General features: G+C 40.2%; 1 protein-coding gene across 1 annotated transcript in view; it reads right to left on the bottom strand.

Annotated features, from left to right (window-relative positions):
* Positions 1–2,008: 2,008 nt before the first annotated feature.
* The window catches only part of SHQ1 (SHQ1, H/ACA ribonucleoprotein assembly factor), a 102,030-nt gene continuing 90,291 nt past the window's right edge, over positions 2,009–13,747 (bottom strand). The window contains exon 11 of the mRNA XM_038565848.1: positions 2,009–3,456. Within this exon, the coding sequence (XP_038421776.1) occupies positions 2,904–3,456 (553 nt within the window). The 3' untranslated portion in view covers positions 2,009–2,903. The remainder of the gene's footprint in view (positions 3,457–13,747) is intronic.

Raw genomic sequence — 13,747 nt, 5'->3', positions numbered from 1 at the left:
GTTACAGACGTGGTGCAATCTTAAACAAAGGGTAATGTGATATCACAAAGCTTTAACCCTCTGTGAATAAAGAGAAGGTTAAAAAAAAAAAAAACCCACAGCACACATAGAGCCAAAATTAAGGCACCCACTCATATTGTCTTTGATACTCCTGAGAGTTGTTTCATGAGTTCCTTTGCTTTGAGATGTCCAGGAAGGATCATGTTTGCTTATTCTTTTAGGAAGGGAGTAACAGGTTTTTCCACCCATGGCAAGCTTCACAGAGGTAGATCCTGTGTAGATTCCTAAGTAAAGACAGAGTTGGTAAAAGGAAGAGTTTCCACGGCTTTATTAGACAAGAGTGTATCTTGCTGAACTTGACGTTAGAAGTGGATGAGGGGAGTAACAGATAATGCATTTTCAAACTGGCTTCAGGTAATGTGCCACTGAGAAGAAATGCATTTTCAATGGTCATAGGGATTTTGAAGCTCTCCAGGGAGTCTGAGAAAAGTCCTGAACACATTCCGACAAAGCAGTTACAGTGTTCAGGAGTTAACATGCGTGTCAAATGGCACAGTCACCCCAACTATCCCGTTAATACAAACTGAAATTTATATTGGAAATACAAATACTGGCAACCTATATAAACCTAGAGTAAAAGGGAGCATACCCTTGAAATAAAAATGCTACTGAGATTAATACATATCAGATTTCATTTCATTTCCTCCCTAGAGCAAATTGGTTTATTTCATTTGTTCATTCATTCAGCAAATATTTATGTAGCGCTGAGAATATGGCACTGATGATTCAGTGGTAACCAGATACGACACAGAACCCGCTCCCTGGGAGCTTACGTTCAAGTGGGAAAATTCACATTTAAAATATTAATGGAGACTTACGCTTCCAATCAAGATGGCATAATAAAGACCAGATTTACTCTCCCACCCAACATAACCAAAAAAGAAAAACAGGAATAGTATACATAACAATGGTTTTCAAGACACTGGATGTCAGGCAACGTAAGACAGTGATCCTGAGGGGTGAGAGACACACATAGTGAGCTGCATCATCACCTGACCTACTGCTCTGACCCACTGTCCAAGCTGCACGAGGAGGGACTCCAGTGGACTCCAGAGTTCAGGAGACAGAGCTGAGGACAAGGGGAGAACCAAGCAGCCAGCATTTGCAGGACAGAAGGCCAAATTATCTGGAGAGGGCCCCTCTACTACTCATGAGAGTACTTACTGATGAGAACATGTCATCTTGGGAAAGTACCATCTGAAAGCATTAGTGGGAACAGTGCTCACTCAGCATTCACACAGGTGCCTATTTCTATCACCCACCCAGACTGGAAAATCTGTAATTCCCAGGGCATGGGAAAATCTTTCCTTAATATCAGGAAATAGTTCATCCTAGACTGAACACTGTTCTAGACCTGCCTAAGAAATTACACATGCAAGACGTACAAGGATCAAACTATTTCCAAGAAACTTAACTGCATCCCCAAACAAAGCTGAAGAATTTAAGAACACATATTCAACAAAGTGAAATTTACAATGCATGGCACCCAATCAAAGATTACATGGCATGTAAAGATGACTCATAATGAGGATTTGTATCCAGAATTTATAAAGAACTCTCAAACTCAAAAATAAGAAAACAAGCAACCCAGCTTAAAAAATAAAATGGCAAGAGATTTGAAAAGACACTTCACCAAAGATTTGTGGAGGACGAACAAGTGTATGAAAAGATGCTCACCAACAGAAGTCTTAAAACATGCAAATTAAAACCACAGTGAGATACCACCTCACTCCTATTAAAATGGTAAAAACGGATCACAGTGATGATAAGAATGTGCAAGACATGGAGCACTCATTCACTACCGGTGGAAATGTGAACTGGTATAGCCATGTTGGGACACAGTTTGGCAGTTTCTTAAATTGTTAAACATACACCTACCATACGGCTCAGCCATTCCACTACTGGATATTTACCTAAGAGAAATGCAAGCATATGTCCACACAAAGACTTGCACACAAATGTTCATAACAGCTTTATTTGTGACAGCCAAAAGCTGGAAACAACCCAAATGTCCATCAGTAGGTGGATGGAAAAATCTATCTAATCAGATACTAATCAGATACGGAAAAAAACAAAAAGCTTTTAAAAAAAGCCCTCTTGAACACATACTGCATCGACAAATCTGAAAATAATTATAGTGAGTGAAATAAGCCTAATTTTTAAGAGGGTACATATTACACAATTCAATTATATTAAATCCTAGGAGATGCAAACTAATGTACAGTGTCAGAGCAAATCAGTGCTTGCTGGGGAATGGAGGAGTGGGTGGTATGTTGGGGTAGGGGAGCAGGATAATAAAGGGGGATGAGGACACTTGGAAATGATGGGTAAGTACAGAATCTTGGCGGCAGTGATAATTTCATTTTTGTGCATACAGATGTCAACACTTACCACACTGTACACTTTAAATACATGCAGTTTACTGTATGTCAAGTATACCTGGGTGAGGCTCCTAAAATATTAATGGGGGGTAGGAGAGGTGGCTAGGGATGCCTGGCTGGCTGGTAAAACATGTGACTCAAGGTTGTGAGTTCAAGCCCCACTTTGGGTATAGATAGAGGTTACTTAAAAATAAAATCTGAAGAAAAAACATATTGATGAGCTCTACATTCTAGGGATTCCAGCTGAACTGTTATTTCATCTTCAATATTAATGACATTTTGGTAAAAATACTTTAAAACTTTATTTTATAAAGTTGTACTAAGGAACCAACAGGTATCAACATCAGCTCACTGAAAAACAGTGTTGTATACACTAAGAAGGACGACAAAGTGAAAATGAAGAATTATCATTCAGTGAAGAAAACCAAATCTGACATAATTCTCAATAGTGGAGAAAACCACTCAGAGTCTGTCACTTGGTGTCTGCCCATTGACTCTGCCCTGCACGCAGCTGTGGCTTCCAGCAGCAGAGTCTTCGGGTTCAGAAACTTGAACTGTTGAGTTCAGTTGCTCTCTGAGCTCCTCTATCAGCGGCCGGGACCCTCCAAGAGCACAGGAGGAGGCAGGTGGCTTGCCCGGACTACCACCAGATGTCCCGATGGCTGAGTTTCTGCACACCCCACTGTCATCAATAAGCAGGGCACTGCCTGCCTCAAAAGAGGGACCTCGTGAGGGATCTACGGTCTCAGATTTACTACCCGTGAGCTCCCCTTGCTCGGAGTCCAAGCCTTCGGTTTCAGATTCGCTGGTGCTGTCTGATTCCTCTGAATCACTTGCCTCGGGACTGGAGGAAGGTGTCTGCTGCCTGGAAATGGAGCGGGCTGCTTTTAATGCTGTTTCTTCCTCCTGCACAAGAAAAGCTGCAGCTTCCAGTTCTTCCAGTTCCAGTCCCAGCTGGGCCTTTGTCAGGGATGCTTCCTTTAAGGCTTCTGCAAGAGCTGCCAACTTGCTGGACCTCGAAAGCCATTTTAAGAAGAAATATTAGGACCATTCATTACCTGGCCCAAGAACACAACAGGGCACAGAACTTAAATTAACAAAATAAAGTCAGAGCCATACTTCACGTGACATACCAAGATAAATCCTGAAATATATAAAAGATATAAATGTAAAAAAAAAAAAAAAAACCCCAAAGATGAAGCAAATCAAGTATTACAAGGAAATGTAGAAGAATCCCTTTATGACCCTAGAATGAGGAAGCCCTTTCTAACTAGGACTCAAAATCCAGAAGCCACACAAAAAAGGGAAAGATTGACAAATTAAAAACAAAACAAAACAAAATAAAACAAAACTTCTGTAAGACAAGAAACCAAAAAAATCATCATAAAGTCAAAAGACTAATGCAAAATTGAGAAAAATACTGGCAACTCATGTCATAGAGCAAGGCCTAATCCCCCCAGAGTTCTTAAAAATGGATATAACAATTCATCAGAAAAAAGACATAAGCAGACAATTCTCACAAAAGGAAATATAAATGCCTCTTAAACATAAGAAAGTATATTCAACTCCAGTCAAATACGAGAAATACAAACTAAAGTCACAGTAAGATACATTTTTCATTTATCATAGTGGCAAAAATCCAAACATTCGATAGCACGGCTAGCAAGGCTGTGGGGGAAAAGGCAACTCCCTACACTGCTGCTGAGAAATTAAACAGGTCCGACCCCTGTGAAGGAGAAGTTGGCAAGAACTTACAAAATTGAAAATGTACATACTCTTGACCCAGCAATACCGCATCTGAAAATTAAAGACATATGCTATAGGACAGAGGCCCAAGGTTATTTACTCTGGCATTGTTTTTAATACCCCAAAATGGGAAACAAACAAATGCCCACCATTATGGGACTGGTTAAATAAGTTATGGCCTCTTCATGCAAAGGGAGAGAGTCTACGGCTGCTTAAGGAACAAAGCTCTTCATGGGCTAACCCAGATATACTGTCTAATAGCAACAACAAAAGGCATGCCATATGTGTGTGCTACCTTTTAGGTTAAAAAAGGAGAAAGAAATATAAGCACATCTATTTGCTTGTATACTTATCAATAAACTCTAGAAAGCTATAGAAAACACTAACTTATATGGGGGGATAGTGAGGACTGGAAAGGTGGGAGGTGATGGTAAGAGGGAGGCTTTTCACTGCATATTATTTTTTAAACTCTGTGAATGTAATACCTATTTAAAAATTTTAAATATACAAAAACTAAAATGCAATACCATAGAGAGCAGCATGAAGCACTTTTTATTTTTATTAGAAAATCATTTCATGTTATATCAGAGGATATTCTACATTTGTAACATTACATTATAATAAATAATCTTTTTAATTAACTTGGATACATTAGTTGTTTTCCTTTTGTTATGAAAGAAGCAATGAAAAGTATACTTACTGCAGGTGTCCAAAAACTGTCTTTCCTCTCCCATAGAAGAAAATCTAAAGTGACAACTGAAAAAGGTGGCAGTGTGTGAAAATGGTCAGCATGCTGATATGGCTTCTATGTTTCTCTAAGTCCAAAGGTGAAATGAGTGTACTAAACATTTAGAGGCTTTGACACAAACCTGATGAGGGTGAGTTCATAAGATAAATTCACTTGTAAAAGAGCAGTCCATCCCATAATATTGAGAAAATAAGGCTTAATTTCACTGAGCCTGAAGTGACTGGTGGAGCAATGGGAACTAGTGAACAAAGATGGTATTTTTCACATAAATGCGCCTAGATGTGTCTGAGACCCTTTGGTCACAGAATATGTGGTGTAATGACTTTGTGCAGGGATGATCTGTCCCTGCTGCTGCCTCTCCAAAAGTGCAGTCAGGACCCAGAATCTCTACTGCAGTCAGTGTCCAAGGGCGGGTGCAAGGTACAGGAAGCTGGGTGAATGGCCACAGGCAATGGCCATCACGGAGAGCAACTTTCTCATATGCAAGGAAACCCCTGAGTGTGTGCTGGAATTCCCAGAGATTAGAAAAAGGAAGGTGGCTAGGGTGGAGAGAAAAACTAGGATAAGATCTGCTGAAGTAAGCTTATGATTAACCAACAAGTGATAAACTCTGGAGATGCTCTTGCCAGTCTGAGAACTCTCTAGGAGCACAGAATGAGAGGGTTGCCACGTAATTTACGTCCATGTCTAAGGCAGTTGTAGACAATGTCCAAACAACATGTATTTTGAAATTCTGATGACCCCTGGTAAAGAATTTGGTCTGAGTTAGTGGACCAGTTTGAAACATCTCTGCCCTAAAGCCCTGTCAGCCTAGGACCTAGGTCACTGCCATCTTTTCCACTGAAGCAGGCCCTCTCTGGGTAATAAACCACAGCTTTAATAGATAAAGAGCAAGGAACCTATCTATTTAAATAAATATTTAAAATACAAGCTCTTACGTCAGTGACCATACACCTCACATTCTTATTAGCCATGACACATTCTTTCGACAATCTATGAAAGATGACGTTCCACAAACACTTGCTCCAAATGACAACCTCCTCACAGGTCAGTTTCATTTTTGTCCACATTGCAGATAACAAAACAGGCCTGGAGGGGTAAGAGACTTCCTGCTGAAGTTTACACAGCTAACCAGGGGCAGTCGAAACCAGACTCCCATGCCTTGGGGCTCTAGTGTACTCCCTCCTCCACCATACCCACAAATATCCAGGCTCTGAAAAGTTTCCCATCCTGAGACCACATTCTTCACTTCTCCCCAGTTGGAGCTCCATTCAATGTCTTCCCAATGAGCAAGTTCTGACCGACACGAGCACAGAAGTCTGCAAACACTGTTGGCTTTCGCTTAGCAAACTTCAGTGAAGTGTACATCTGAGCCTTAATCACAGTTTTGGAATGGGAAGAACACATCTGACTTATTTTTATGGATACAGTGAAGGGAGTCGGTATGTCAACTCTCTGGTTGAACTATCTGGATCCTTGTTATTATTGTCTACTACACTGTATCTGTCATGTATAACAGAACAAATTTGGAATTTCAAAGCCTCTTACCTGTAATCCTAGCTCTTTTCAGACACAGCAGAGCCCACACACGTGAGACTAAATAGGATCTACTTTAACAGGCAAAATAGTGGCTCAGATAAGCCATGTGATCCTAACAGGATTTGTGCCTATTACTAGGTACTGTGAATTTATCCTTCAGGTTGTTTCTTACTTTAAGTACTATATTATGTTTAAACGACCTGTTTATATAAAATATGTAAAAAAATGGGGGTGCCTGGTGGTACAGTCAGTTAAGCATGCAACTCTTAGTTTCAGCTCAGGTCATGATCTCAGGGTTGTGAGATTGAGCCTCAAGTTAGGCTCCATGCTCAGCACAGTCTGCTTGAGGTACTCTCTCTCCCTCTGCCCCTCCCACTTGTGCTCTCTTTCTCTTGCTCTCTGAAATAAATCTTTTTTTTTAAAAAAATAAGTATGTAAAAAATGAATTTTATGTTCTTTTTGATTTTTTAACATTCTGATTCATCTCTTTTTCTTAGCAGTCTCACTTTTCCTACGTCAAGCTGGCTAGTTTCCTAAATTAATATTAAAGTTGTGATAGAGGGGTACCTGGGTGGCTCAGTTGGTTAAGTGTCTGCTTTCGGCTCAAGTTATGCACAGTCTTGGGATCAAGCCCCACATCAAGCTCCCTAGTCAGCAGGATGTCTGCTTCTCCTTCTCCTCCTCACTAACTCTCTGTTGCTATCTCTGTCTCTCTCAAATAAATAAAATCTCTTTAAAAAATTAAGTTGTGATAGAAACCTTAAGTTTATGGAAGAGGCATTCTGAATTCTCCCCTAAAGAATGCTAGGATAAAAAGAAATTAAAATTTTCAAAACATAATTGATGTAGAATGTGACCTAATAATCCAAGGAATGAAAGTTGGGTTTGTTTCTATTCAATTATTTTATGCAGATAACTTAGCGATCATTGCTTGCAATAAAAGAAACCTATTCATTAAGCCATGAAAAGGAGCCTTTTTGTTCTTTCAACCACTGTTACAATTAGAGTTGGTTCTAAGTCTGCCACTCCTTGTAAATTGTAGAACCTAACTCTGCAATGGCCCTTTCCGTTTCAGAAAGCACCTCATTTAATGTAGTTAGTGGTTTTTCACTGTCACACTCAAAACAGGCCAGCTAGTTCATGTCAAAAAGCTTTGTCCAGTGACATTAGTTACCCAGAATGCTTACAAAAACCAGGTACATTTAGATACAAAGCAATGAATACATTGAGTTACGAGTTGTACTTAAAATATATATTTTATGTCTAAGTGAAGAGCACCTACTTGTTAAGAATGTATTCAATCAAGAGTGAAGAGATTCATCCTTTAAAGGAGACATGACAACTGGATCACAGTAATGCCAAATTTTAATAAAATACTGAAAACAGGTTTACCTTAGAAAGTTTTTGGAAACGTAATCCTACCACGTAACTTTTTAAAAAGTCTTCATTCTGTTTGTATATGTGAAATAATATCCTATTTGGAGGATTTTTTTTAAGTTAAAAACTGCTCTTTGATAAGTTACAGTAAATACAACTACCATGAAAGAGTAACAGTAACAGCTGGACGTGCATGTCTTTACCATGGCTAAGCTAATATAAAATTTCCTCAATTACTTTATATTTTGGTGAATGAGTTACAGTGGGGTGGTAGGGAGGGGGATTGCATGGCCTTATGAAACAGCCAAAACAAAGTGCAAAAGGAGCCCTAAAATGTAGGAAAACGTGGGTATAAACAGAAAGCATACATCCTGTTTCTTGTTGTAGAGTTTTGTCTCCAACTATCAATCAACTTTTCACCACTTCCTGCAATAGCAGATCTACTATAAATCTCGTAGTAACTGACTAGGTTTCATTTCCTCTGCCAAAACCCACTAACCTGCCAGGCATGACATACTGACACTAGAGCCAGCAACTGATAATGTAAGACAGGGCGCCAGTGAGGCAATTCAACAAACATTTCATACTGGATGATGGAATACACTGACTTGGCCTTTTAATTTCAAAGGACACACACACACACACACACACACACACACACACCAAGTTCTGTCTGGGACAAACAACTACAGCATCTTTCTTTATAAAGGGTATTGATGATAATGGCACATGATCATAATTCCTGCCTCTTGAGAAGAACCAGTTCCAAACTTCAGAATCCCCTGCCCAAAACACATTCACATAGCCTGATTTAAAAGATAATGCATGGGGATTCCTGGGTGGCTCAGCAGTTTGGCGCCTGCCTTTGGCCCAGGGTGCGATCCTGGAGTCCCGGGATCGAGTCCCACGTCAGGCTCCTGGCATGGAGCCTGTTTCTCCCTCTCTCTCTCTCTCTCTCTCTGTCATAAATGAGTAAGTAAAAAAGTAAAAAAATAAAATAAATAAATAAATAAATAAATAAAAGATAATGTGTTAGCTCTAAGTAGAAGTTGCTGGTCACAGTCTCTTCTTGAAAGGTGCCATGAAACACAAGGGCTGATTGATGCACAGATGAGAAGAATTGTGTGCTGTTATAGTGTACTAGTGAAAACTGCCTCCAGCTCATTCACAGAAACAATCTATTTCTTTAAACAAGAAGCTACTTCTTTAATATAGAAAATACTGCAAGTTATTCAAGCCATATTGAGTTTGGGCCAGTGAAATCACTTTTCACCCTATTTCTAACTTGACGTAATACCTCTGTGGGCCTGCAAATTAGCATGTCGTCTACAGAGTAGCAGAATAATTTTCTGACAACTCCCTATACTAGCTTCCTAGGGCATAATAAACTACCCCAAACTGATTCTTAAAACAATGGAAATTTCTTTCCTGACAGTTCTAGAGGCTAGATGTCCCTTCTGAGGCTCTGAGGGAGAAACCTGTCCCCCATGCCTCTCTCTCTTCCCTCTTGTGTTGCTGGTGACCCTGGGCATTCCTTGGCTTGTAGACCTATCACTCCAAATTCTGCCTCTGTCATCACACAGCACTCTTCCTGTGGGTCTGCTTCTTCACATTTTATCTTCCCTCTGGAGTGTCTGTCTCTTTGCCTCTCCTTACAAGGATCCCAGTCATAATGGACTAAGGGCCCACCTTACTCCAGCATGACCTTCTCCAATCAATTCCATCTGCAGTAACCCTATTTCCAAATAAGGTCAAAGTTTCAGGTTCTGGGAATTCTGAGGTGATACTCTCCAACATACTACACCTCTCACAGCTAAAGCAAATAGACAGTGGAGATGCTCATTAATGGAAGATAAATTAAGACCAAAAAAGGTCCCTTAAAGTAAATCAAACTAAAAGGCCAAATTTTAATAATAAATAGTAACAAAAAAAAGGTTAAGATCTCAACTAATTACCAACTACACAAAAAAGTTCATAAAATATCTAATGACTTAATATGTAGGTTATGACTGTAACTATGTACCATTTCTCTTGAACAAAGAATGAACCAAATATTATGTTTGTAACTGTTCTAACGAAATTACAGTATAGTGCTATATGACATTCATCACTTTAGGTCAGTCTTTTAGAGCAAATCAGAGAACAAATAATCACCATGACATCATCAGTTTTCTCAAGGGTCTTCCAATCACATGACACTCAAATGATTCCTTTGGCATTTAAAGACTTCTCACTAATGTCACTATTATTGTAGAGTTTTCTTCTTCAACTATTAACTAATCCCACACTTCTAAACCTCAACATCAGTGGGTGTGTGTGTGTGGCTCAAGCACAGTTCCTGTATCACTTTCACCACCCACCCTTCTGAAGTCCTTGATCTTTTGCTGACTCTGCAATTTATCTGCACTGTATAGTATCAAAGATCAGTAAGAAGTCAAACAACAAAAACACCGGCTGAATAGGTAGGTAGGATGCTAGGAAGGAAATGATATGCTAGAATGGGGACTAAATTTATTGGGTGGTCTGATCATTAGTGAATATTTCTGTGTTCTACCATCACTTCCCTTTGTAACTGTAAGCACAGAAATTCGAATAATGAATATTCAGAAATAAGGACCCCCCCCAGCATGACATACATATGTAGCTGCACTAGCTACACCTGCACACATGCGCGCACACACACATGCGCATTTCTAGAGCAAAGTAAATGACTTTATATTTTAAAAAATTGCTATGATAATCCCATATATGGAAGAGCATGCCTCAGGTAGGTGAGTGGAGGTTTACCCAAATCCAGAGAGGCTACTATTTATTTCACCACTGATACCCATATAAGAAATGGAAGGGTGGGGATCCCTGGGTGGCGCAGCGGTTTGGCGCCTGCCTTTGGCCCAGGGCGCGATCCTGGAGACCCGGGATCGAATCCCACGTCGGGCTCCCGGTGCATGGAGCCTGCTTCTCCCTCTGCCTGTGTCTCTGCCTCTCTCTCTCTCTCTGTAACTATCATAAATAAATAAAAAAAAAAATTAAAAAAAAAAAAAAAAAAAAAAAAGAAATGGAAGGGTGAAGGTGATAAACAGATTAAGAAAGGTACAATGTTCATAAAGAACTGTTTGACAGAAACAGACTCAATCCCTCCCTGAAATGGTTTTGCATTTATGCCAGACTGAATCAGATTAGCAGAGATGGAAATGTGAACACATCAACTTGCTACCTTTCCCTCTACTCCCCCTGCACCCCAGAAGAACTGCTTTTGCTGAAATGTGCTTCACGATAATCCTCCACACTGGGGTTCAGAGTCGATTTCAAAATCAGCCACATAAAACTCTCGGCACAGTGAAACTTGGAGGCCCCCCTTTCCACACTGGCTGTTAGGAAAGTAAAATCCATGGCCCACCTGGCATGATGGAATGTACCTGAAGCTTTGTTTTGCCTCCCTTTTAATTTTGTTGCTTTTTTCCTTCTTCGACCTCACCTTTAATTAATGTCACATTGTTTTACACACACACACACACACACACACACACACACACACACACAAATGCTTTAAATAATTTCTAGTACAAGGCAAAGAGCAAGTAATTTGAATGAAACCAAACAGCTGGTTAAGTAAAAAATACATAAAAACAGAAACAAAGGGGATCCCTGGGTGGCGCAGCGGTTTGGCGCCTGCCTTTGGCCCAGGGCGTGATCCTGGAGACACGGGATTGAATCCCACGTCGGGCTCCCGGTGCATGGAGCCTGCTTCTCCCTCTGCCTATGTATGTCTCTGCCTCTCTCTCTCTCTGTGATGACTATCATAAAAAAAAAAAAGAAGAAAGAAAAAAAAAAGAAAAAAAAAAAAACAGAAACAAAGCAAACAACAACAAAAAACCCCCACTTCTGTTGAAGATAAAAGGATCTGGAGAAGTAAAGCTTATAGGTCCAAGGGTGAGAGATAGATTCTTCTCTAAAATGATTCCATGAAGCACGACATTTTGGGTATGTCAGACTTGAACAGTTCTGACAATATTTCTACATTTCATCTATGTGAAAAGGGCAGACAATGTTGTTTAGTAAAAGAGGTGCAGTATTTTGACCTCGTAGCTGTTTAGATGAAATGGCTGTGTGGATTCCATTAAACTAAGTGGAGGTCAAACAAGATGGAGAAGGCATTACTATGAAAGTGGTGGAAGTGTGTCCTCCCACAAAGATATGTTCAAGTCCTAACACCAGAACCTGTCAATAGGGCCTTAATTGGAAATAGGATCTTTGCAGATATAATCAAATCAAGATGATGTCACACTGGGTTCGGGCAGGCCCTTTAATCCAATGACTCCAGGGGGACTGGTGTCTTTACAATAGTACCATGTCAAGATATAGAGACAGAGAAGGCTGTGTGATAATGGTGGCAGAGACTAGAGTAATGTATCTACAAGCCAGGGCATGTCAAGGATTGCTCACTACCAGGAAAGAGGCATGGAACAGATATCCTTCTTAGGCCTCCAGAAGGAACCAACCCGTGGAGGACATCTTGATTTTGGACTTCAGGCCTCCAGAACTTTGAGAGAATAGCTTTCTGTGTTTTAAGCCATCTAGTTTGTGGTCATTTGTTACAGTGGTTCTGGAACAATAATACAGAGGAGTATATAGGGATCAAGGTCTTTAGAGCTGAACAGAAATCAGAAAGCATTGCATACAAGCTCCTGGTTTTACAGATGAAAAAAGGACCCCACCAAAAATATCGACAGCAGGAAAGCACAGAAAAGTTTCCTTCACTAATAAAATGCAGAGAATGGGTCAGTCTGTTTCTAATTCCCCTCTGAATCTAAACACGGTGGTTCTACATTTCTATGTTATGATCATGTTTCCCTGTGTAAAAACCTGCAATGGCTTCCCAAAACAGAATAAAATCTGAACTCCCCAATGAGGACAAAGTCCCAGAGAGATCTGGCCCTTGGGTTCTGCTTGCCTCTCAGTGAGGTCACCCACCATTCATGTCCAGGGCACTGTGTTCCACTCACTGTCCTCTCTCTATCCAGAGGACACACTAATGCATTTGTGCCTCAAGGCCCTTGCACTTGTTGTACCCTTCTTCTGGAACACTCTTTCCCTAAGCCTTCCCATGTGGGCTCTTACTGAATACTCGGCTAAAATCCCACCTCAGTCTTATAAAGCAGTCTATGTAACGCAGTGCTTCCAAAGCTATTTCATGTCATGGAACACAGAGAAAATGCTATTTGCCTGGCATGGCATAGGGTCTGTATCTTACCTGCCATCCTGAACACTGAGGGGCCAGTATCTTCATTCCCCTGACATCACATTCGTGATGCCATGGACCAGCAGCTTTGCCCACTCTGCCCTTTGCCCTCCAACTTCTTATACCCAGACCTACTACTAGGAATTGGTGAAACAGGGCAGTTTTGAGGTCTACAGGAGTGGAGGTTCTGGCTGAATTTTTCAAAAATGTCCTTTTTGTCTCCACTTTCCCATCTTGAAAGCAAAATGAAAATGACTGCTTCCAAATTTCTTGGCATGCTCTGAGAGGGAAAGACCGGGTTAGATGATTTAATGTGTTTATTTCTTTGTGTGCTTGTTCTAAAAGCTGAAAACTTCTCCTTGGTTACAAAATATAAAGTTAGTGTGCTCTGTTGCTTTCACAACACTGAGACAGGAAAATACTTAAGTGCTGGTATGTTTACCACATGCACAAGCTGAAGCATGCAGCTCTCCAAATTATGACAGGAGTCAAAAACTCTGAAAATTCAAAATATTTATCTACTCACTGAGATGATACACAGTGGAAAGTCTTCTTAAGCACACATCACAATGCCATGAAGCAGTTAATCCTGAACCACTGTATGGTTTCTTTTTTTTTTTTTTTTTAGGATTTTATTTATTTATTCATGAGAGAGAG

Source organism: Canis lupus, chromosome 20, assembly GCF_011100685.1.
Source record: "Canis lupus familiaris isolate Mischka breed German Shepherd chromosome 20, alternate assembly UU_Cfam_GSD_1.0, whole genome shotgun sequence".
NCBI classification, from domain to species: Eukaryota; Metazoa; Chordata; class Mammalia; order Carnivora; family Canidae; genus Canis; species Canis lupus.
Note: the sequence above shows the minus strand (reverse complement) of the source record. Positions and strands in the feature narration are given on the sequence as shown.